The sequence below is a fragment of the Gymnoscopelus braueri genome, assembly GCF_963280865.1.
Source record: "Gymnoscopelus braueri genome assembly, chromosome: 3".
NCBI lineage: Eukaryota > Metazoa > Chordata > Actinopteri > Myctophiformes > Myctophidae > Gymnoscopelus > Gymnoscopelus braueri.
In genome coordinates, this window is record NC_137612.1 from 31,503,048 (window position 1) to 31,529,116 (window position 26,069).

Here is a 26,069-nt window from a genome sequence, read left to right on the forward strand (position 1 = left end):
CATTGTAAGCTTGTCATTGTCATTTGTCATTTCTTTATATACTGAAGTTATTTGTCATTATCTGTCCTGCAACTTTTGTTTACGAAGCCTAAAAGCCAAATAGAAATGTCATGATCGTGACAGCCCTATCTGAGACAAATATGTGCTTCCACTATCCAAAGCCCAACCACACCACAGTACCACTACCCATATAACCACCCTCTTCTCCTTCACTCGCTTGTTAAAGCCAGTGAGGGGAGATAGAGATAGAGATAGAGAAAGAGATAGAAAGAGAGAGAAAGCTGAGTGGAGGTCCTAAGGGAGTGGAAGGCCAGGTATAATTCTGGAATACCAGCCCTGCCCCTTGGGAATCCGTGACCTGCATCTCTGGCCTACTGCGCCCAGCTTCCGCCGGTGCTTTTAGAGAGATGGAGCGTGTAGTGCTCTCCAACTCAGACTAAGGTAACACATATGTGCACATACTGTACATCAGTGTTAATTCCGTCGACTAAAACTATGACGAAAAAGTCGACTACCTTTCTTCACTGACAAAAACGAAATAAAAAACAAGCTGTGATGACTAAAACTATGACTAAATATACTGACAATTTCCTCAACAAATAAAAACTAGACTAGAAGTGTTAAGGAGGGACAAATGGATAAGAGATCCAGTAGAACTAAGACAAGTAATTTTATGCTTCGTTGTGTGCAGTTGTCACTCTCCGAAAATAGCCGATCTATAAGCTCATTAACATGTGGAAAAGGAACAGTCAGTACATATCCCAAGGTTTTGGGACACGCACTGCAATATATAAAAAACGGGAGTTACATAATCTTACCGGATACACGCTGATTTTAACTTAAATAGCTCCATTTGGGGGAAATTTCACTCGAGCAATGATTAGGGTGTTTGGGGCAACAAAGCAGTTCAATATTCTGGTTTACTCAACTTGACACCTAATGCGTGCAAGACCAGTTACAGTACAAAGAGGTCATTAAATAAGTCTAAATAATCAGATAGAATACTGTTTTTCAAGCAATAAATTAGTTTTAGTGCAACATGACTGATTGGTCCAATTTACCTTGCATCCTTAATTGGAATGTGACTTGCACTTGCATTGCATACTTTGTGATGTCACTCAAATGTTATTATTGTGCATAATATTGATGCCCTAGTCATGGGCATCAATTTAGTATGGCAAGGTAGAGTACTCACTGTATAATATACAAATAATAACTATCCAATGAGCTATAACTTGTGTATGTCTTCAAGTTTTAGTTGTAAAACTATAACTCATCTTTATATTCCTCCTATGAACAGAGCAGCACTATTTCAAAGCTATTAGTATTTAGTAAATTATTCACGGACAAGCCATTTTGTATACATTTGTTAATGATTATTGTATTATTTATAACACAGTTATATAACATTTCTAAGCTATAGATAAAGAAACAAACTATGTACAGTATATACATTTGTAAATTATTATGAAATAATGTATGATAACATAGAACATTTAGGTAAGATTTTAAGATTATTTAAAACACTTTAAAACATAATTTCTACTTGATTTTTTTCACCATTAAATAATGTTATTTAATGTGTAGGAAATAATTATTAAGACATGATGAATCTTTGTTGTAGCCCAAGGCATTAAACCATTTATAAGTTATTACTAGGGGTTCGGGTTTGTTTATGGTTATGTCTGAGTCATGGACAGGACACATATTGGATGTAAGCCTAGTAACAGTAAGAGAGCTAATGTGTTGAGTGTTGACTGTCCTGGCATGATTTGTGTAAGAAAGAAAATAGGGCTTCTCCTGTCCACTTGTTGCAGACTCGCGCAGAATGCTGTGGCTGTAGAGGTTTGACACATGCACAGTGGGCCGCCCTCTACTGAGCAAAATCAGGGGTAAAATCTCTGTTTTAATCGAAGCCAATTGCTCTACTGGTGTGCCATTAGGAGGCGAACGGATAAACGGCGTACGCCTTGTAAATTAGGATTACATATCCTATATTAAAATTGGCTAATGGAAGGACGGACAGTCCGCAACATTCCCATCTCCCGCCCTGGGCGATGGAATGCTAAGGCACAGCGCAAGACCTACCATCAGCTCCCAGTACTTACCGCACGACTTGCCACACCCAAGCCGTGCTACTCCTACACTGAGTTGGCGGTGCCCAGGATCTAACCCATGAGCTTGTCGAAAGGCGAGTGCTCTACCGACTGAGCTACCCAGACACAATTATTATTATTATTATTATTATCATATTATTGCCTCCGCCAGAACGAAGGCGTGGCAGAGACTATGTTTTGCATCCTGTCCGTCCGTCCGTCATTGTGTCCGTCTGTCTGTGAACAGCTAATCTCCGGCACCGTTGGCCCGATGGCAGCAAAACTGTGCACGCACACTCCCTGGGTGCCAGAGTAGAACTCTGCCCCAAATGTTTGAGATTATAGGGCCACCAGGAGGCAAATCTTTGCACAAAAAAAATAAATATTACTCCTACAGATTGTATCCATACAGTACATCACAAAAATCGGTACACAGTATCTCTATAGTCATGTGATCAAGACGGAGCTGTCTGATTTTTCATATTCCATTCTGATTGGCTAAGATTGGCTTCCAAAGTTTGCAGGAAGTTTGCAAAATGCCTCAAATCCTGAACGCAGCATGTGATTTCCGAGAATCTTTGCACGCACATTCCCACTATTACTACTATTGCAGGGCAGAGGTTTTTCCTTGGCCTCTAGGGAGTGTGCGTGCAAAGTTTCACGGAGATCGGTCCAGTTATATCTAAAAACGCAAATCGGCCTGCTATAGTGCCACCATGAGGCTGATTTGACATTTTTTTCCTCGGCCTAGTGGGAATGTGCGTCCAAAATTTCACGGAAATCACAAAATATATCAGCAAGAATCGGCCTCCTGGTGGCGCTATAATAGGCCGATCTGAAAAATTCGAGACAGAGGTTCTGCTCTGTCATCCAGTTTCGCTGCGATCGGGCCAACGGTGTCGGAGATTAGCTGCGCGCAGGCAGACAGACGGACACACAGACGGACACACAGACACAAGGACGGGCGGACAGGGTGCAAAACATAGTCTCGGCTGGCGGTCCGGGCGTGTGCCACATGTGGGCTCTGGTGGGGCCTGGCAGCGTGTCGCAGGTCCGAGTCCCGGTCCCGGCGACCTTTGCTGCATGTCACTCCCCGTCTCTCTCTCTGCCTGTTTCCTGTCAATCTCCTCTGTGTAAATAAAGGCAGAAAAGCCCCAAAACAAATCAATTAAAAAATTATAATAATAATAATATACTAATCAACTAAACCAGTACAACTTAAATTAAGTTGTAAGCTGGTCTCTTCTATGCAGCAGCACCAGGTTGCAAAGCACACATGTCCCACCCTGTCACCAATAACCCATCAGTAGACTACCCCATTCAACAGCACCAGGTGCAGAAAGCACAGCTAAGCCTAATTTATGCTTTGTCGCATTACAGTGTCACGCACTGAAAATATCAGACTTACAAGCTCACAACCTGATGGGCCTCGCATAGTTGTGAGCTTGTATGTCTGATATTTTCGACGCTGCATGGTCTCCTATATTGAAACCTGTGACCTGTAGAAAGATGTTACCCTAGGTGTCTCATAGGAGGAGTCTCATATGAGACACCTCCTAAGGTAATGTCATTCTACAGGTCCCAGGTTTCAATATAACAGCCGCTAGGTTCGCTGGAATGTTGAATTTCTTTGCAGCTATGTTTAGTTTCCCTAAGATGATTTCAACGCAGACTTTGTTGTTCGTAGCCTGGTAATGCTGTGGACACAAAGATACGATGGTGAGTTCCTTTTGTCATGGTAATGGAAAGTTAGCAAATTAGCAGCTAATATATTTTCTGCAACAGTCTGTAACTCACAGAGGGTGAAACTAACGTCAGTAGTGCAGCTACTGATTAGATGAACAAACGTTGCTTTTCCCAAAGGGTCTATAAAGTGAGTTGAGTTGATCTCCAGTGGTATATTTATGTGCTCTGTGAGTAAAAGGAAACATCGTCCGTTTTTGTTTGCCAAAACACCAATGCCGATATCAATATTGATTAATATCTAATTCATTTAAAAAAAGATAAATAAAAAAAAACAATGATGCCAATATTATTGACGTTATACATTGTGTTATACATTGGGTTCTGACATGGTCTCCACAAAATTTGGATCCCAGTAAAAAATAAAAACGAGAACCACTCCACTGGTGGCCTAACTGGAGACTTGAGATTGACTTCAGATGGTGGTGGGTGTGGAGCCGAGGGAGGGATGATCCCACAGGTCAGATAGAATCAGCATGATGAAACAAACTGCAATGCCATGACACACCGCCGGGAGCCGGGAGACATGCAACACACAAATCAACACACAGTCACGAGGTGAGAGAGAGAGAGAGAGAGTAAGAGAGAGAGAGAGAGAGAGAGAGAGAGATTAAACAAGGGAAGGAGCGAAAGAAAACAAAAGCAAGAGAGACCGCCTCCACACAAACTAAACACATAGTTTTCTTCCTCGCAATTCCCCAATCACTGAATTATGGATTAAAAACCATGGCTGTTATTATTCAAATGATCCCACTTCACTGTAGTTGTCCTACATATCCATTTGTTGAAGAGAAGCCTTTGACAACATAAAGACTTGAATGGTGCCAGTTTGCCAGCAACATTTATTTTTTGTCACATGTACAGGGAGAAAGTAGCAGTTCTGTAGTGTCCTGGGGTGTGCATTGGACAGGAGATGGACTTCCCAGCATGTATTGTTTGTATTTTATGTTATTTAGTTGTTGTTTGCATGTGGAATGTGTTGGGGGGGGAATAAATGTGTTATCTCATTTCACATTATATAGTTTATTCCGAATTGGGATTTTATATGTGTGTTATGGGAGAAACCCTGAGTGACAGAGGCAGTAGCATTGGGGAACCCCCTTTTTTTAGACAATGTTCCCTCAAATTCTTCATCGGTCTGAGCAAACACTCAAACCCCCTGAGCGGTATTTCAGCAACTACTGAGCAACGTCTGACGTGTACACTAGATAAACTGTGGCCACTTTGACACCACCTGTCCAACCCTTAGACAATGACAAAGTATATGGCTTAATAATCTAATTACTGAAGTAATTTCAGTTGGATTACTTTTAGTAAAGTGTACTATAGACCAGTTACAAGGAAACATTTAAAATATAGTTTTTGCAGGTCCATTCATTACTCTTACTGCGAACGCGGAAGGAGGCGCGGCGAAGCCGTGCCTCCGCCCAAGTGCAGCTTACTATGAAACCGTGCTCGGGTTGTGTGTGGCTCTGTCCGTCCGTGTGTGGCTCTGTGTGCACTGCCTGTGTGCAGCCGCGCCCCCATGTGACTCACGCTCTCAACTATGAAACCAACCCGATCGCCCCCCAAACACGGTGAAATAGCACGGACACGCTCTCAACTATGAAACCAACCCGATCGCCCCCCCAAACACGGTGAAATAGCACGGATTGACAAACGCCAATTCCGTGCATAGGTGACTAGGAACTCCGTGCATACGAGAACCATATCCCCCCCCTTTAACTTCAATACGAGGCGGAGGCAGTCACGTCACTTTCTCTCTACGCTCTCCCCATCACGGTGAAATAACACAGATTACAAGTCCGTAAATACACAACATTTTCGAGCTGCGTTCGCGCGTCTTACTTGTTCAGTATTACATGTGAACACATGTAGAGAAATAAATGTTTGCTGTGTTCACACACATTTTAAATAGTTTATGCCTTACATAAAGTGAGTATAATTGTTCATATAAGCCAACAGAAGAATCCTACTGAATTCTACTGAATTCTACATACATAATACACTATTATGTATGGGTCTCCATGTGGCCTAGAGATTAAACAGTACATCTGTGGCATTGAAACTTTTAAAATATCATACATGTGAAAATATAAATGGTGGGGGGGGGGTGAATATAACATTTTACTCTTATGTCATACTCAGGGACGGGAACCACAGTGTAGGTGGTAACCTACTCAGGGTTACTCACGGACATGACGCAAGAGCAAAATGGCCAGCATGCGAACGCTTTAGATTTGTTCAGTTTCCATAAACTGAACACATTTTTCATCATGCAACTCGAGTTGCACAGTAAGCAGTAAGCAGAATACCTTGTTCAAGAGGCACTCTGGAACAATGTTCCCTCTGCTATAAGAGAAAAAATATACATTTGCAACCTTCCTTCCGAAATGGAAAATGCTGTGGCTTATGTCACAATATCTGATGCGGGGTTTTCTTTCTTTTGGTGTTTAATTGTGTAATTGTGCAGCCCTTTGCCTCAGCTGCATAGCGGCTGACATGCTGCAGACTGACCCGGGGTCATGCAATTCAAAGGACCTTAGGCCCCTCTCCAGTGAGTTCTGTGATGGATGATGGATGTGTCACCATCATGGGGGGGGGGGGGTTACGTGGAGAAAGAATACTGTAACTCTAGCCCTGCTCTCTCTCTTCCTCCATCCCTCGCTCGCTCCCTGCGCGTGTTAGTGTCACTGAGGTCTGCCCTGCAGCCTGCCTTCGTGAATGTGAGGGGGCTTTTGTCACTTTCTATCAATTGCCACACCCCCTCAGCCCTCCCTCCCCCGCATCTTCCAAGCAGACATTCTTACATAACCAGACTACAAGGATGGTGCTAAGTGACGAAATGCTGTGCCCACGGCTGCCACCTTTTCTCTTTCGTACTCTGCCTTCTGCTCTCACACCCTCCCTCTCTCCGTCTCTCTCTTTTTGCCTTTCCCCTCTATTAATCGCTCTTTCTCCATCTGTCTAATTGGCTCCCTTTCCTCTCTCCTTGTCTCTCCAGCATAAATTATACTCTATAGCACGACGTTGTCGCTTACTGACAAGAACCGATTTTCAAGCTTTGCAATATGTTGTCAGCTTGGAAATCAGTTCTTGTCAGCAAGCGACACCATCGTGCGATGGGAGTATGAATTAGGATTTACTCTCCACAGACAGACACACTCATACGTACGTATGCATGCTATCTCATGAAAGCAAAGACTTTATTACGTGGGTCCTATCCTATTACACTGGCACTCTTACATAACACTCAAGGAAAATGCACATAGTAACTCACATATTCAAAGACATCCAACCAGCTTTCACCAAACACAGTCACACAGACGCACACGACACAGATTGTTGTGTAATTCTCTCAGTCGCTCTCTCTCATAGATCTCAGGTTTTTCTGGCACATGATTCTGGCTGGCGAGACCCATAGAAACTCCTGGCTATAACAGAGAGAAAGTCACAAGTGCCCCCTGCCATCTCAGTGGTGAAATGCAAGCGCCCGGGTAACTGCAAAGCAATCTCCTTATGCTCGTACTGTACGCAGCCAAAAAACGGCGGAATCTGAACTACAATTGGGATTGGAATCAGAACTGGAATCAGTTTATTAGAAAAATACATTCACACATAAAGAATTTGACTGGGCAGATTGCTCAGCTACTTCATCTAGATTTATTAGAAAGGGGGGTCAATAAAGGAAAATCTACCGTGAGAGTAGGTTATACGTGTCCTGGAGAGCACGGTGGAGTAATAACAGTGGAAGCTTAATATTGCACTTGGTCTAGTAAAAGGTACAGTATACAGAATCTTAAGAATAACATTAAAATCTCAATTAAAATAAGCGACTCAATTAAATTAATTCAATATGAATCAATATTGATTTCATTTTTATATTTTTATTTTGTTTAACAAAATGAGGTGGAGGTTTTGAGTAAAATATCATATCGGTATCGGCACAATGGAATATGACTGAGTACAGTGCCCACACTTGTGACTGTCTACAACGTAGACTCTACATTGTCTCTTGTCTACAGCGGCATCAAAGCAGATGCCAGCCTACCCTCTGGTGGCCAGCCCAAGTCATCACACCTCTCCACTCATCCTTGTATAGAATGAGTGTCTTGCAATCATTTAATTCAATTTAAAGTGCCCTCATGAAACAAATGATGAAGTATAGGACATCCACACAGGTAATGGTGTATGAGCCATATTGATCCAAGTTATATTGATGCTTCACCTTTGACGGGAAGGGGAATAACAGCATGAGTGATGGTTGAGGGGCTGTGGCATCTAATGGTTATCCAGATTAGAAATCAATGGCTTTCCTGAGGGAGCAAAATGCAGCCATTTAATGACATTACATTAGGAGGCAGGCAGGTAGACGGAAGAACGGACAGTCAGACGAGTGCAAGGTACAGTAAATGGAAGGTTATGTCGTAATGACATTAGAGGTTAACAGGCATATCTGATAGGCCACAGACCAGGTGCTTGCAAAACAAATCTCCAGCAAACAACCCAAATACGCACGCACGCACGCACGCACGCACGCACGCACGCACGCACGCACGCACGCACACACACACACACACACACACACACACACACACACACACACACACACACACACACACACACACACACACACACACACACACACACACACACACACACACACACACACACACACACACACACACACACACACACACACACACATTGAGCAGTTAATTTTTTTATTGTTGATTAAAGGTTAATTGGTTAACATTCCAAAATACAATAGTAATACAATGTATTGTATTACTATTGTATTCTATTCTAATACTGTACAAAGGATCTAAAGGTATGACAGACTCACTTTCACAATAGTCCATCATGGCTCCCTTTGGAAAGCCACAGCTCCCACGGATGGAGAACCTCTAGAGCATTATCTGTGTTCTCAATCAGACCGCAGCTCCATTATACCTCAATCAAAGAGGTTCTTGTCCTATTCACACAGTATCAAAAGGCACAGAGAGGCCTGAATACACACACGTACGGAAGTTCAAAATACACAGATGCTGATATGGACACGTATGCAAACACGTTCAAACACAGACAAACACACACGCACACAATCGATGGTCTGGTGACAGTGGGCGGGCCAGTCAACAACCCATTGTCCTGGAGGAGTAATCACCACCGGGTGGCCAATTTAATGGCTTGGGGTCTGGTTTCAGCCAGGTTATAATAACAATAACAATACTTACAATAAAGAGAATGAACACACAGTTCCAATTCTACTGAGGACACGCACGCACGCACGCACGCACGCACGCACGCACGCACGCACGCACGCACGCACGCACGCACGCACGCACGCACACACACATAACAGTCCCCAGCAGGGTCTGCTCTACTATGTTCTAGGTATGGTGGAGATAAGCCAGCATAAATAACCACCCAGATGTGATCACAATAGGCTGAATGGAGAGCCGTGCACTGCAATAAGGCAGAGAGTGGATGGAGGTGCATGGAGTTACCACACACTGGGTAGTAAGTCATACACACTTGAATGCTAATAGCAGATGAACAGATAAGACAACTATAAAGGGGCACTCAGTGGGGATTTTCAGCAGGTCTAACCTTAGGAGTATAGGAGTAGCCTGAGAAATTCAATGCGTGGGCTTCGTTTCAGTTATTCTACTTGAGGTATCTTAGCCCAGAAACCTTTACTTGGATGTGTGTACTGCAAAAATGATAAATAACAGCACGGTAGAAGAGCGTAGAGGAAAAAGCAGCACTGTCCAATGTATGGTGTCTTTCCTACTCTTTTAAGAAAAAAAATAAGGAAAAAAGAAAACCACCAGCAAACAAGCTCTCATCCAAGTATGTGCATGACGGAGAACGTATGCACACACAAGCAACACACAGCAAAGACATGGCACATAGCTATTTTCGTCGATCACAACTTGGCTGAAGAACAGCATGAGTCAAGGCCAATGACAACATTTATAATGGACAGAGTTATAAAAGCCACTATCAAAACAGCTGAACAGATGAACAAATGAACAGATCCACACACTAACTACACATCGCATCGTGACCTCGTTGTTGGCTTGTAGATCGGTTATAAATGAATTAAATATTTTCATATAAGAAAATACCTGCTCTCTGTCAACTACAAGTCCAAGTAACCACTTTAACCATGGTGGCCCTATTGTGGGTATGTCATAGGTGTACTGAGTTGTAGATGTTTTGGAAAAAAAACATTTAAAATGTTAATTTAAAATAAATTATGGAAGCCTGTGGTGTGAAAAATGGTGGTCCTGAGAGCCTAACCCCAGCCTATCCCACTGAGGTCTACTCAATCTAATAAAGACATACAGTATCTCTGTGTACTTCTGCAAGGTCACTGGCAGACAGAGCAGCAGGAAGCCAGTCAGGCAGCTCCTGCTTTCTCCTGCTGACTACAGTCATCTCTCTCTCTCTCTTCGTATCTCTTTCTCTGTCTGTCTGTCTGTCTGTCTGTCTGTCTGTCTGTCTGTCTGTCTCTGTGTGTCTCTCTCTCCCTCTCCCTCTCCCTCTCTCTCCCTCTCTCTCTCTCTCTCTCTCTCTGGCCAAGTAATGGAGCTCACACCTCCCTTTGGATCAATAGAAACAGGATCACAAGCCAAGAGGGAAAGAATTTAGACAATACACAGTGGGCCTGTTAAAATAAGAATAAGATTTCATGATCCTTGTTTTCTTGCATAAATGCTGCACACACACAAACATGGGAACTCACACACACACACACACACACACACACACACACACACACACACACACACACACACACACACACACACACACACACACACACACACACACACGCAAACAAGTTTATCCCCTTGCATTGATACACAGATTTTTGCACCAGCATCCAACAGAAAAGTGATGTGCACTGCTAAGTGCACATCAAATGCAGCTAAATTGACATCAAGTGCAACAGTTAATTGACCTAGTCGATTTAATCAATTCTAATACAAAATAATCGTCGATTTTAGTTTGTTTATTTATAAATTTTCATGGTATGAGCTTGTGGTAAGGCTTAAGCCTTAAGTGGTTAATCAGAGTAATTGATGTGGTCATTTATTTAAAAACTATATATATTAGAATCTTTTCACATAGATTTCTGATATATAAATAAATAAAGATTACGTGCTTATGATTATTTGATTCATCTAGAAAGTCACCAATAGCATAATCGATAGTTGCAGCCCTATAAGCTCCACTGACACTTTGTAACCCCATACAATAATGAACTCATCATCATCCATACACACAAACCAAATCCAACAATGTTTTCGGATTCACTTCATGCTTGTAGCTTCCTAGATCACTTGCCTCACTAGCTCAAAGCACAGGTCTGGTCTTTGTCCCACCAATCAACAACACCATTGACATTGCTGAACAAATCAGAGCACGCTGAAACACTCGAAACATATGAGCGAGGACTGATTTCATAATGGCGCTTGATCTGAAGTGTTTTCACCGTTGGCTCACCACAACCGTTTGTGAGCCAACGCAGACGAAAATGTACAGCATCACTATGGCAACCCAAGAATGATGGCTGAATGGAGAGCCGTCTCGTCCAGGAGGGCTGCAGCTGAGTGAGAGCGTACCACGTAGAACGAGAGGGAGGAGAGAGGGAAGTCCCGACGCCCATGGCTTCCCACCTCTTACGGGGAAACAAATAGGAGATGGCGAGGTTGGTTCCTACTGTATACAGTAGTTGCGACCTGATCATTTATCAATGTCTGACAAAAAGAGACACAAAGATTGATAGACTCTGGGGTGTTTTCCTGTGGTTGTGAAATGCTGACACAGTGTTTGGCATGCTAATCAGTGGAATGTACTGCGTGTGTGCGTGTGCGTGTGCGTGTGTGTGTGTGTGTGGGTGGTAATGGATGGTAATGGACGGCTTCCATTCCTCACCCCTGTGGCCGTCTGGTTTAATAGCAGTTATTCGTCAGCCTCCTGGGCTAACTCTGTCTCACATCTAACCTTGGTGCTCCTGTGCCCTGCAATCTCTGAAAGTAGCTCACAGGCTGCTGGGCAAAGACCTTGATGAATGCACACACTAGGGAAGGACTGGCAGCTGGGTGACATCTGACACTCAATGAGGCAGGTGGGATGTTTAACTGTGAACAGGCATTAAGGCAATGAGTCCAACCCACCCGTAACTACTAAAATAAGTCAATGAAGAGCTCTTGGTGATATCTGTGTATTAATGGCACTGCAAGCATGTTGATGCATGCCATTTAGTTTATGGCAGCTCAGCCACACTGGTGATGAAATTGGTAGGCAAATATAAGATTCACTCACCATAAGGCTACACTTAGTGAGCAAAAGTGTAAATCTATTAAATTAAGGAGCTGCAAATATAGAGTCCCCATAAAGGCATTATGTGAATCCTGGGAGCTCCACGCTAATTAACTGGAAGATTCATTAAGTTTATGAGCCTTCATGATAAGTTGAGCACAGTATGAATATATTGATCCATTCACGGAGGTGGTTTTATTTGCACTTGACTGGACTTGAATAATTGAACTCCTTCTAGTGTTAATCTGCAGGCCATTGCGGTAAATGCCTCCATTCCAGATCCTGAGGGAACTTCAGCCACTCTGTATTTGCTCAGCCACTGCACTTGATTGAAGCAGTCATCGTCAAGGCTGTGATTGGTTCAATCACGTGGCTCTGTGATTGGATTGAACTGAAATAAATTGGCATGCATTTCCCAAGAGACACAGCTTGGGCTGTTGAGTGGTAATGTTGGTGTTGATTTTAACAATGAAATCCACAATGTACAGGCTACTATTACATCTCTGTGACTGAACATATGTTCCTCAACATAACACACCTTGCAAGCACAGGCCTGGTAAAAGTTGAACCAGGTGAGTTACACACAAGTGGAAGTAATCACTTGGATAATTGCTTGAATGGACGCAATGGTTTATTTGGCTTCACTACAGAGACAGCAGAAGAAGCACATTCCTTCAGTTGAATAGCCTACTACTACAGGTGTTATTGAAAAGCTCATTTTTTCAATTAATGGATGTATAAACACATAATCACATAAAACACACGTTTTAACATCTATCAGACACACAGCTTAGGAAAACAATAGTTCTTGCACCTAACATTTTTGGAACATCTGTAGCCATTCAAAGCAATCACTTATGTGAAGTGTGACAGTAAATGCAATGTAGGAACATATTTGATTCATTACACATCAATAGAAACCTTTCTTCTGTTAAAACTCAAAGTAAACAGCATAGGTATGACATTACTGTACATCCCACTTACCCAATTTGTATGGCACTGTCACAGTTTTGCATTCCAATTAAATGCTTTGCACAAACAATACACCTGTGGCTGTCAAGAATAGGCTAAAGGTGGAACGTGTACGCTTGTTGTGGCAAAAGGAAATGTTGTTGACCAGCATGGGCCCTTCTAGTGTCATTCATTACATATGCAGGTCACACACGCTGTCCGTCCACAGACAGTGTGGCGGCAGCTAGCAGCAGCCTCAGCATCAGGGCTGTTAGCAAGTGCAGTGCGTAGCTCATGGCTAACAAGCAGCATGATGCATCTCTAGCTCTGGTCCAGAGCGTTATCGAGTCTCTAACGCTCTGTTAGGAGCAGGTGCTATTCCCATGGACTGAAAATTCGACTACTGTGCGAGGTCTCCAACTTTAGTCAAACATAAAGAAAACGATTTCGCAAACAAAGGCTGTTTTGTGTTGTTGAAAGACTATTCTCCACGGTGGGAAACGTCTCAGGACCCCACCTTCTCTGTATAATACACGTTTTTGGGCAGATAATTAAATATGTCCGCCAGACGGAAAATATTTGTAATTACTCACCTGCGCCCTCTACAGATCTGGTCAATATAAATTACCATTGACCAAATCTGTAGAGGGCGCAGGTGAGTAAATACAATAATTTCCGTCTGGCGGACCTATGTTATTGTCTGCCCAAAAAGCGTATTATATATAGAAGGTGGGGTCCTGAGCTGTTTCCCACCACATAGAATAGTCTTTCAACAACACAAAACATCCTTTTCATCGATGAGTAGCGAAATAATTTCCTTTATTTTTACTAAAGTTGGAGACCTCGCACAGTAGTGGAATGTTCAGAACATGGGAATAGCACCCGCAACAGAGCTAATGCATCCCCAGAATAAAGGCGTGAACATGCAGCTCCATACCTTTCAGTACCACCACAACTTCAGAACTGGCAGCATCTTCTTTGTCAGGGGCGCTGCTGCCGGTGGCGCCGGCGGTGGCGGCGTTGGTTGTCGGCTCGGGCTCATCCCCTTCAAACAGCTGGTTCACCTCGCCCTGGATGTCAGACGCGCACCGGTCCCCGTCGCTCTTGGAGACGGTAAACCTCAGGCTCATGGTGGCGCCGCCGGTGCGTCGAGACAAGCGACGGGTCTCTCTCTCCCCTCTTGGCTGCTCGCCTCGGCGGAGGAATGACTGAATGAATGGGAGAATGAATGACGCGCGCGGGTATAGTGACAGACAGTGACAGACAGACACCTCCCAACGGCCGTGGTGGTCGTGCACTCGTGCCTTGACGTCTGGTAAGTTTGCTCCCTACTCTGTGAAGAAGCTGTGGCTCATTGTTCGATGGTGTGATACCGAGACAAACGTCTCATCAACCGGTGTCTAGCGGTGATTGGTTGTAGCTGCACATCTGGGTCCTAGAGCCGACTACACACACCGACGTTGACAGTCTCGCTTGCAAGCTTAGATCATTGTTTTAAATATAGATGAATAATACATAATTTAAGTAACGAGAAGCTGACTGTATAACTGCTGGGTGCGTTGGTTGCCCCCACCCCTCCCCATTTTTATTTGGTTTTGTTTGTTTGTCTGTTTTAGTTTTTGATCATCCCTCTTGCTCTCCATGACAAGCAAGCATGCATGGCATGCCCATTTGCCTAGGCTCTTTTTTTTTCAGCTGGCCTAGCTTTAATCTAAAAAAGTGCATAGGGGAAAGATTACAACTACCAGATTGTATGCAGTGACAGTTTTTTTTTCTCCCTTTTTTTTCTTCTTTTCTTCAAAAAATAAAATCACTCCCAGTCTCCCACACTTACATTCTATGTTTTGCTACTCCACTGATATTTTGCTACTCCACTGACATTCCCCACACTGTGACCTCACCCGGCTGTGTAGGAGGGCAAGGTCACAGATGGGGCACACATTTACCAGAGAACAGAACTACTATCCACACTTAGCCTATTGTATACACTCAAAATTGAGGTAAGAGTTCAAGACGAATGTAGCTTATGAAAACATTTTAGCAATTTAGCCACAAACTGAATGCAGCATTGCATGCCATAATTTGTGTTAATGTTAATCAGCAAACCAGGGAAACCTATTGTAATTGTTGTATTTCCCAGGCGCAGGGGGGCCCCGCCATGAGCCTTTGTGTGAATTGTGACTCTTTTTAACTTTTGCATTTCTTGCCAAAGGGCTTAGTCGTTCATGTCAATAACAGAGCCCCAAATGTCATACGGAAATCTGAAGGAAGAGCCTAATACAGGCATTCAATTAGCACAGCGTCCCTAGTTTTTAGGCCATTCTGGAAGAGATAGGTTCACCTGGCACTAATGTGCCAAAATTAATGGAAGGATGCCGTTCTCAGGAAATTTCATACAGGTCATAATCGCTGCTCTTCAGCTCTACCAATGAAAAGTATTAAAAAGCGCTTCTGACAAAACCAGCTAACTCCATTGGATCCTCAAACTTTCTGCTAAACCAGCTAAGTCCACCAAAGGGGGGTGGAGTTAGCTGGTTTATCTGACTCCAGGCTTCACCCCCTCTTGACCTCAAACCTCATTGGGAGCTTGGAGGTCTATAGACCATATTCACGCGGCGGCCATGTTGCTATTAAGTCAATGAAGTGCCACCCCGTTTCCACGGCAACGGGGTGGCACTTTCAATGTTAAATTCCAATATGGCCGCTGTGTGAATATGGTCTATTCAGCTGTTCTTATCAATGATGAACAAAACCTCCTAACTCCACTTTATGTTTCGTTTTTTTTTTTTCATTTCCTGAAAAATGGAAATTTTGGAGTTGGCTGGTTTCTGCACGACAGCAGAGATAAAGTATGACTGTTGTATTTCAGTTGATAATTATGCACTGGCAAAATGCATTAGCCTAATTTGTTAGGCACTGAGGAACTGTCCATGGTCCTAGAATCATCACTCACTCACTCCTGCTGTGGAAAAGTTTTTTTTTCCATTGCCATGGAGGTGGCCACAAGTTACATGAAACCAGTGCGATCACTTTGTGTGTTTTCTGTATGGATGACAACTTCTTCACAATTATGTTAAAGTTTAAACCCTATAAAGCACTTATTGGGCCTTTCAGTAGGCTTACTTCAGACTTAAAGTGGCAATAGCAAAACTTTGCAAACACAGGACATGTAGGCTATGCCTGACAAGGTTGTGCACTGCTGAGCACTGAGATATTGATAGATTTGCCATGTCAGAAGAACCTTTCCAACGCAGTGACACAGTTGTCTTCACTTAGTTACACATCAAAAATGACCTACCAAAGTACCTACCAAGTACATCGACTCTAACTACAAACTACCCTAAAAGAATTCCTGTCCTCAAAATACAAGTGAACATAGTTTAACTCCTTGAACACCTTGATAGTAGAATCCTCAGACCCCAGCCCCACCCCTCCTTTCTCTGTAAATATACCTTATACCGAGGATGTGCGCACTCAAAGTATTTGCAGACTTTGGGTTATGTCTACACAGTATATGCTTAGGGAAACTTTGGGAGAGGAGGCTGCCACTGTTATGTGCATGCATGGAATGCATTGCATTTTTATTGCTGAACATCCCTAAACAAAGTAGTAGTAATCATTGTAGCCTACCTTTCATATTGAGAGAGAGAGAGAGAGAGGGAGAGAGAGAGAGAGAGAGAGAGAGAGAGAGCGCTCAATGTGCCCTGATGATGTGCACAGCAGTGCGTGTGTGTGTGTGTGTGTGTGTGTGTGTGTGTGTGTAAGCCAAGTTAGTGTAGCCAGGCGCTTAGATGGCTAAGCCTGCAGGGCTGTAACCATTACCAGTGTAATCATCCCATAGGCCGAACTGCCAATCTCCGGTGTTGACACAAAAACGCTAATAAATAGCTTACATTTTGGGAAAGTGCAAAACGGGCGTCGTCATTTTGTGCATATGTTAATAGTCAATGCCCATGTGCAAGTTCAGATCAATTGCTCAAGCCAGTGAGGAGAACCATGCGGGACAGAGAGTGTCACTGACTTTCCTTAATTATATGTAGGATGATTCTACTGAGCTCTATTCCAATATGTTTTGTATTGTATTGTATGTACTATGTAGGCTATGATGAATTGAGTACACTGGACCACAATGGAAACAAGCCCCTGGGGCTTTTTGTGTTATCCTTTTAGCATAACCTTTGACTGCACTACCTGTACTGTTAATAATCATGCTAATATAGTATTCATTCAATCAAGTCAGACTATCTAAGATCACAGTTTTACCAGTGAATTATACAATTATATTAGGCTATATTGCAGAGGTACATCCCTCTGTTCCCAAACTATTTCCTGTCAGTGGAACTTAAAGGGAAACTAACTACACGCACATCGACAGTGGGTGCTGAGCCAAAGGCGTATTATACCAAATTTAAAGTAGAGCCCACGAGCTAAAGGTAAAAAAAAATTCGATCCCTTGTGGACCTTCTTCAGGTCATTTACAACACCTGGTCAGTCCATCTATCCATCATCCTGACCTACAGTAGATAGGCCATCATTTCAGTGGATATGTTTATAATAGCGTTTAATGTAACGAAAAACAAAATTGTACACATGTAATAATGGACTGTTGTAAATGACCTAAAGAAGATCCACAAGGGATCGAAATGTTGTCTTGCTAATAAAGAGGTCTTTTTACCTTTAGCTCGGCTACCTTAAACTACTTTTAATTCTGTCAGTGGAACTTTTCATCTTTGTTTACCACAACCCCTTGAAATTATATTGAGCTTTTTATTTCCCTGAAACTCTACTAGGTAGAGTTGATTGTCACACAAAAGTCTGGTTGCAACTTTTGTTTGGTTTGACTGGAACATGTGAACCTGCACATCATTTTCAAACATATCAAATGAAAGAGACAGGAGAAAATAGGAGAGAGAGGGAGACTTACATCCACTTCTTTCTCCGCTGGCTTCAGCAGGTTCTTATGACCAGAGAAGAACAACAGACTCAGCACAACAGCACTAAAGAACAGTCTTCGTCATGGCTATTCTATGCAGTGGTTCTCAAACTTCTTTTTATGTCAAGGATCTACAAGATCTACAAGCTCACAAGCTTGTAGATCGGCTATTTCCAAATGGCCGAAATGTATATAGAGCTGAAGTGGTTAATGTATGTTTTGTAATAATAATCAAAATCTACAAAGTAACTAATAACTGAAGTTTTAAAATAGTTTTAGTGGAGTAAAAGTACAAAATGTGCCTCTGAGATGTAGTGGAGTACAAGTAAAAGTATTGGAAATTGGAAATACTCAAGTAAAGTACAAATACCTCAAAATTGTACTTAAGTACAGTACTTGAGCAAATGTACTTAGTTACTTTACACCACTGATAACTATGGTCTGAGCCCTGTGCTTCTTGGCAGAACTACCGTACCACCGACCGAGTGTTATTGAACTTCTCTCCATGATATCATGATATCCATGATATCATTAAAGCATAACCATCACCACCTAGAATATTATCTCGACTCCTTTTGCCTCATAAATTACTGATTGATCCAGCTATGTTTAAAAGCTTATGGGGGAGTACAGTATGTATTGTGTATGTGGTTGGAAAGTATAGGGTCTGGTATGTTAAAGTGGTCTGTGTTCCTCACTTTATCCTTAAGCGCTTACTTTGCAGACTGAGAAACCATGACCAAGCTGGTTTGATATTAGTTTGCTATACAAAATTACTGTGATGAGTTAGGCAAATAAGCAATGAGTCAACAATATCCTCATTGTGTTTTATTCAGTCAATCCAAGCACTCAGTAAACTGGTTTTGAGGTTGAATAAGGATAATTATGCCGTGGTAAGTGTTATGCAAGGCATGCTTGAAAAACAAAAAAGTCTGAAAAAACATCCGAGAAGGTCTAGAATCATATCGCACAGCCTCTTGCCAAATGACACTGCTATTTCCTCCATTTCGTTTTCACTCAACTCCTGATCCGGAGAAATGTCTTTGCAGTTTTCTGTGCCTGTGTGGAGAAACAGACAGGTAATGTTTCACAAAAAACACAATGGAATGATTATGAAAATTACACAGCAATGTAATGGGTTATTGACGAACATTTCTCTTATTTACGGACAAACCAACAAGCAAAAAGGGCACACACCAATGTTGCTGAGGTGCTGACCACGGTGCAGTAGACTTTAAATAAGAAAGAAAGAGGCCGCACTGCTGCATGCCATGTTAGCCATGATGCAAATAGTATTTTAATGAAACACAACCACCGTTTTGACCAGATAAGTTCTTCTTCAGGGATTGAACAAGACCCTCCATCCCTGAAGAAGACCTTATCTGGTCGAGACATTGGTTGTTTTTCATTAAAATACTGTTTGTATCGTGGCTACAAGCAGTGCGGCCTCTTCCTTCATTTAAAATCTTATTTACGCACACACATTGCTACAGCAGTACATTTCAACACTACTGTAGGTCACTAGGTAAACTGTTGAAAAGAACATCAGGTGGTGCTGCTTGTTCTAATAAATGCTAGGCTAATCACAAAGATTTGCTGTTTCCAGGGTGCATGACTACTGTAGGTAATGCAAGCATCTGCTTGTCTTCATATCTTAGCTGTGTGTATCGACTGCTATAAAATAATTCCATTCTTTGACAAAATGTTGGGAATTCTTTATATTTTCAGAACGTCAACGTACCTCCACATGTCATACTGCCATGTATATTTTGATGTTTTTTGTAAGTACAGCACAGCCTAATGAAAAACTAAACAGAATTATTCTCACCATGATCTGTGTTAAGAACCTGTACTTTTAGCCAGCCAAGACATTCCACCTGTTTCTCAAACTCTGTCATGTCAGCAGCGGTGACAATTGTTCTCTTACCTGGTGAAGAGATGATAAGATATGATATGATATGATATGATATTGGCAATAGCCATGTGATGTACAAGTGTGAGATCAGAGTAAATGGCAAGAACCCTAGTCAACAAATGACAGGTTAAAATGGTCACATACTGTAAGTAGAGTGTAAAGAAAAACAAGTTAGAGCTTAAAAGAAACTAGGATACACAGTAAAGATCAAACCTAACATCTGCCTAAACAACATGCTACTGCAATATGACCATCAATATTTGTTTAGCAATGTAATATGTTTTCCCTTCACTTGGAAACCAACCCTGGACCTAGGTTACTGTATGTTTTTTGAGTAATTGAGTTACTGTAATTATGAGTTATAAATTATGCTGTTAATTAATTACCCAATTTCACTGGAATGAGTGTACAAGTCCAAGTGACAGTGACATTAGGCACCTCTTCTGGCAATCTTTCATTCTAATATTCTATGTTAATGATTGTAAATTTTGTCCTATTTTGTGACCATTTCCCTGTTGTCTCCTTACTCAAGAACATGATGGACGTGCTTGATGATGGGCTCGCCGCCTTTATAACAATACAGTCAGGACAATCCGTTTGTAGATATACTTCACGACCATCAACGTCAGCTGATAATAGAAATGATATAATGAAATAATGTTAAGAATAAATACAGAGAAAGAGGAGGGGGGGAACGGTGGAGAGCAAGGTAACATAACTGGTAGAAATAAATGATTTCCATTCTAGCTATACATACACATACCCTTGCCACTGATGTGCTTGAACAGAGCATTGTTGGAATATGAGAAAGTTTCAGTTTCATTCATACAAAATCCAAACCTGTCAAGGAGAAGCAAAGGTTTTTATAGCTAAAGAATCAATTTATTATAGTTTCAGCAACAAATATTTAATGACAGCCCAAACACACATGATTCTATCAAACAAATGAAGAACCATAGCTCAAGATATACCTACAAGTTCATATTTACACTGGCATCATAGGTGTTCACTGCGCTTTTTGGGCTGATGTCCATCGAAAAACTTGCAAGCCCTAAAAAATTCAATAACAGTGCGTGCCAACAGCTCTCCGTAGACATAGCTATCACATACCAGGTCCCCCTTAACTGAAATAAAAAAGAAAGCATATTACTTTCTGAAACATCTATTATATCTACACACACACACACACACACACACACACACACACACACACACACACACACACACACACACACACACACACATATAGTCGGGTGAGTGGATTGGGTTAAGATTCTAATGCAATTCATTGTGGGTGTGGATAGGCGTGTCAACACACAAGTTTAAAAAAATGCATTCTGGTACCTTCTCTCTCTCCTATTCTGTCTCTCTCTCTACCATTTACCAATCGATGCATGTAGATCAACATACACATTTCGTCCAGGGTAGGTTACAACAGTAAAAGTGTGTGTGGTTTCTATTTCTCTCATACTCAATTACAAAGAATAAGTAGGAAAAAAGATTGTCTAATTCATCCCTGCGGAGGCTGAGCTAAACCGAACCTTGCCTAAATTACCTGGTACTGAATATGCATTCAGTTCGTTCCAAACATTTGCTAAATAATGCCTCAACTGATTGTAAACTCTCTCTCTCTCTCTCTTGTTCTCTGTTAGAGCCATATTCTATTTTCTTATACTTTGCACACATGCTGAATTTATGCACCATCATACAATTAAGTATAAATCAGGAGGAGAGCAAGACTTACATCCACTTCTTTCTCCGCTGGCTTCAACAGCTTCTCACAGACCATTGGAGCAGTCCAGCCTACTGTGAGAAGACTCAGCCCAACAGCACTAAAAAACACAGTCTTCATCATGGCAATTATATATGGGATCCCTCTTTGTCACTCTCTCTCAAGTTCTCTGGCTGTTTTATACATATATACTGTATCACTGTCCAATAATATGCGTGCTTCACCGGACCACCCCAGACAGAAATATTGGCACATATTACCATGAACTATTTCACCTTGTTGTTTACATACAAAACAAAGAGCTGGGTTAACAGTAAATACCCAATCTGTAACTCTTATGTCCTACCCGGCATTCTGTCACAGTCTTCTCCTTTGCCCTTGTTTTCCAACCCTGTATGTTTGTTTTTCTAGTGCTCGCAGTACCTTTGTACCCCTAGCCTGGCTCCAGTTCTGACCTCTACTCTGGCTCTCGTCCTGCATTTGGGTCCTACCTACCCTCTTGACTCGCACTGTGACAATGACCAGTTGTGGTTACAGCAGACAGCCACTAATGACTTTGGGGTAACAAGGGAGTTTTTTTTAATGAAGCCTCTTCCAGTTCCTTGATTATTTACCTATTTACCTATCTATTAAATATTAATCTATCTATCTATGTTATATTATTAATATGACCCTTCAGTTTCAGGTGGCAGTGAGTGATGCTGAGACGCTGCTGCCTACCGCCACTGAACTCTGGAACCTTCAGGCAGCCGTGGCCTGTGGGGAGTTGCGCCATGATCCAAATAATCCAGAGTCCAGGGAGTCCTGGGTTGTCCCCCCTCTCCCCTGTACAGATTTGATAAGCTCCAGATTCGGGGACTGAGCTGGGCCATTAGATGTATAGGGAAGATGGGCTCCTCAGTGGGGATACAGTGAAGAGGCATGGCCCCTTATGGGCCTTGAGAGGGTGTGGAGAAAGTGCACAACTGTTAGAAGTTCATACCTTATCTTACCTTTGCTTGTTGCTTTTTTCTGGAGCTTTTTAACAGCTAGAGGGAAAAGTTGAACAGCCCTAGTCTCTCCACTGTATCCCCGAAACCATATACTGTAAAGCGCATCATTATTGGACAGCAGATCATGTTATAAAGTCATAGGATAAAGTTGATTGTAAATAAATATTCACAATACATAATGTTAAAGCGCTTTCCTCACATTAGATCTCAAATCAGAATATGGCATGGCATTGGATTCCCCATATATGAAAACAAAAACAACCAAAAATATTCAATGAAGTTTCTACCTTGTTTAGTCAAAGGGGTATGTTTTAATACATTTCAGCATGGTGGTGCAGGGCCACCATCTTTAAATTGTAAATGTTGAGGCATTAGCAGCCATTTTTTAGATGGGCTAACAGCAGATTTGGATACAGCAACCCTTATTACCCCTATAAAACATGTATGCCATAAAAACACTATTTGCCTTCAGGGTTCAGATTTTTGCTAATCTGACCTACATTTAGACTAATTTCGATTGTTGCCAGTTTGGAAAATGGGCAAAAATAACAATAACAAATTTCAATCTGGTTTCTTGACACTCAAACAAAAATAGTTCTATAGACCCGTATCTTCAAATTAGAAGTAAAAACGAAACTCAATTTGAGACCATCCGTTTGTCTACCTGCCGGCCAGCCCGTCTGTCAGTTAATTTGCCATTCTCTTGTTTGTCTCACCTTGTGCCTGTCTGCTTGTCTATGTGCTATATGTCCACCAGCCTGTTTGATTCCCTATTTAGTAATATATGTTTGTATGACTGTGTTCCCCTCTGTCTGTCTGCATCTCCCTGTTTTGTTGCATATCTCCCTGTCTGCCTGCGCATCATGTGTTTCTGCTTCCCAGTCTGTAGTCTGTGCTGTTATCCTGTTGCTGTTTACCCATGGCTACCTGCCAGTTTCTCTGTCTGCCTCTCTGTATACTGTGACAGTATACAGAATAGGGCAGTGTTTAACTGAAGTGGATTACAGTACAGGACTATGTTTAACTGAACACTTCACATATTTACAGTTTGCATCCATTATTACAGCATTACCACAGGCTATGTTTTAATAGTATATTACATTTATATATTTCTTTCCATTTTCTCTTCTCTTAGCTGTCCCTATAAGTTTGAATGAATCATGTTAATAGGCTTATACAAAGTAATTCAGTACCATGCCTGCACAAGCGGTCCAAATTGCTGTATTTTAAGGACTTTCTATATGACATTAGAAGTTAAAATGTTGTTTCCAACCATTAAAGTATAATAAAGGATAAGATGTAGGTGACACAGTTTTAAGCAGGGCTTGTGGAGTAAAACAAGTTTACACAACAGGTTAACAGGACATAATAAAGGCATGGGTACAGGCAGGATTCATTAGCAATACAGGGACCATCGAACACACACACACACACACACACACACACACACACACACACACACACACACACACACACACACACACACACACACACACACACACACACACACACACACACACACACACACACACACACACACACACACACACAATCACAATCACACACACAGAGGCTAACCAGACTGAATGAATATGCTGGACAATCAGCACAGGTGTGTGACATAAGATATAAAGATGGGGACGACCATGAAGGGAGAGTGACATCTGCTGGATAAGAGCAGTCACGACAGTATCACCAATTCCTTTTGAATGCTCAGACTCATATTGTAAAAGGCATCTTAGTGTTCAATTTACACAACATGAAGACAAATGTTTCAAAAACTATTCTTGTTAAAACGTAGGTCTATCCCCAGCTCTGGTCCAGAGTGTTAAATGGTTCTCTTAGAGAACTCGCTAAACGCTCTGGACCAGAGCTAGGTCTATCCCTATCATCAGTAGATTTAACAATATTTGCCATTATTGGGAATGTTACCAGATTGACAATCTGGGAACCCATCGTCAAATAAAAAGGAAAAACAGCGCTCTCTGCTGTTTAAAAAAAAAAATGTATTCGATGGATCTGTTCTTGAGAGATTACCAGATTGAGAGTATTACAAATCCATATTAGACAAAACCAATGCTGTTTTAGTCACGTTGGCAGCCCTTGAGGTTTCAATTAACCACTTAAATCCTATATACTTCATTGATCAGGATATCCCAGGGGTCTATATGTGGCCCCCTCCTTTTTTCTCCTCTACACCAAATCTCTTTTCCGGAAATGACTGATCTATAAACTCACAAGTCATAACGACACACACTTTGTGTGCCGAATGTTCGTCTATTATGACATTTCCAGAATGGGGACGCTAGCTATCGTCCCTGTTCTGGAAACCCTAGGGTTCCAGTGCACTTTGACCCTATGGACAAACCCCATCCCATCCCAACAAATACTGTGCAAAGTTAATGGTTCTACACAAGTGAGCTATATAACACAGGTGCACTTTCCAGAGTCCGCACAAGCACACTAAACATTCACGGACAGTTGAAGGGCAGTTATCGTTATGGTGTTGCACTAGTCAGATCTCTGTCATGTGTGCAAGCGTGCATGCATGTGTGCTGTTGTGCATGGTGTTTTTTCTTGGACTTTAACCCTATAACTTAACCCTACAACAATAACTTTCCATGCTTTCCATCAGAGTCGCAGCACAGGCACAATCTTACGCAACGACAGAAAAGAGGTGTTGAGCCTGGCACCATAGCTACAGTAGATACAGTAAGGGCTTTCTTTGTTTTATTTTGTAAAAACACAAAAAAAGAGACACTGCAATATTAAAAGGTATAGGGTAAGTGATTTTCTTTGATTAAAATAAGTGTTAAATAGCAGTCTCCCATGTCTCTCTAGCTCTTTATTATTATTAAACAGAAAATGCATTTTCAGTGCTCTCTCCTGATTGACTTACATTTTGTCACCTACCTGAAAATGCACTATAGGCTATTCTGTTGACTAAAGAGCTGGAGAGACCCCTGTGACCAAACAAACGCTCTGTAGCAATGATTACTATCAGAATATAGTACTGTAACCTAAAAAAATAAATAAATAACCAAAAAATATCACTTATACCCTACCTTAAATTTGTGTTTTAGGCTACAATCTAGCCCTGCATGGTTTGATGCTAAACAAATCTTTACAACCAGCTTGTTTTGTTTAACTTTGTAGCAACGACAACAATATTTTACATAGGGGTAAAACAATGGTTGAGTAAAGCCTAAACGCCATGATCCATTGGGATGATTGGCTTGTTTGTCAGGCAACAGCAATGGGTTAATAGCTACACCCCAAAAAAGTGCTACAATAAAAAACTAATAATACGTTTATTGAGGGTGTAAGTGGTTCAATATCTGAAAATACACAATCCTTATTGAAAAGATTATCT

At 41.8% G+C, this 26,069-nt stretch overlaps 1 protein-coding gene across 2 annotated transcripts in view; it reads right to left on the bottom strand.

Moving 5' to 3' along the window:
• Positions 1-14,254, bottom strand: part of slc12a5a (solute carrier family 12 member 5a) — a gene marked incomplete at its 5' end in the record, with an annotated part of 197,374 nt that extends 183,120 nt beyond the window's left edge. For both annotated transcript variants that reach the window (XM_080422664.1, XM_080422663.1), the window contains one exon: positions 14,062-14,254. In XM_080422664.1, coding sequence (XP_080278790.1) covers positions 14,062-14,254 — 193 coding nt within the window. The remainder of the gene's footprint in view (positions 1-14,061) is intronic.
• Positions 14,255-26,069: the final 11,815 nt, after the last annotated feature.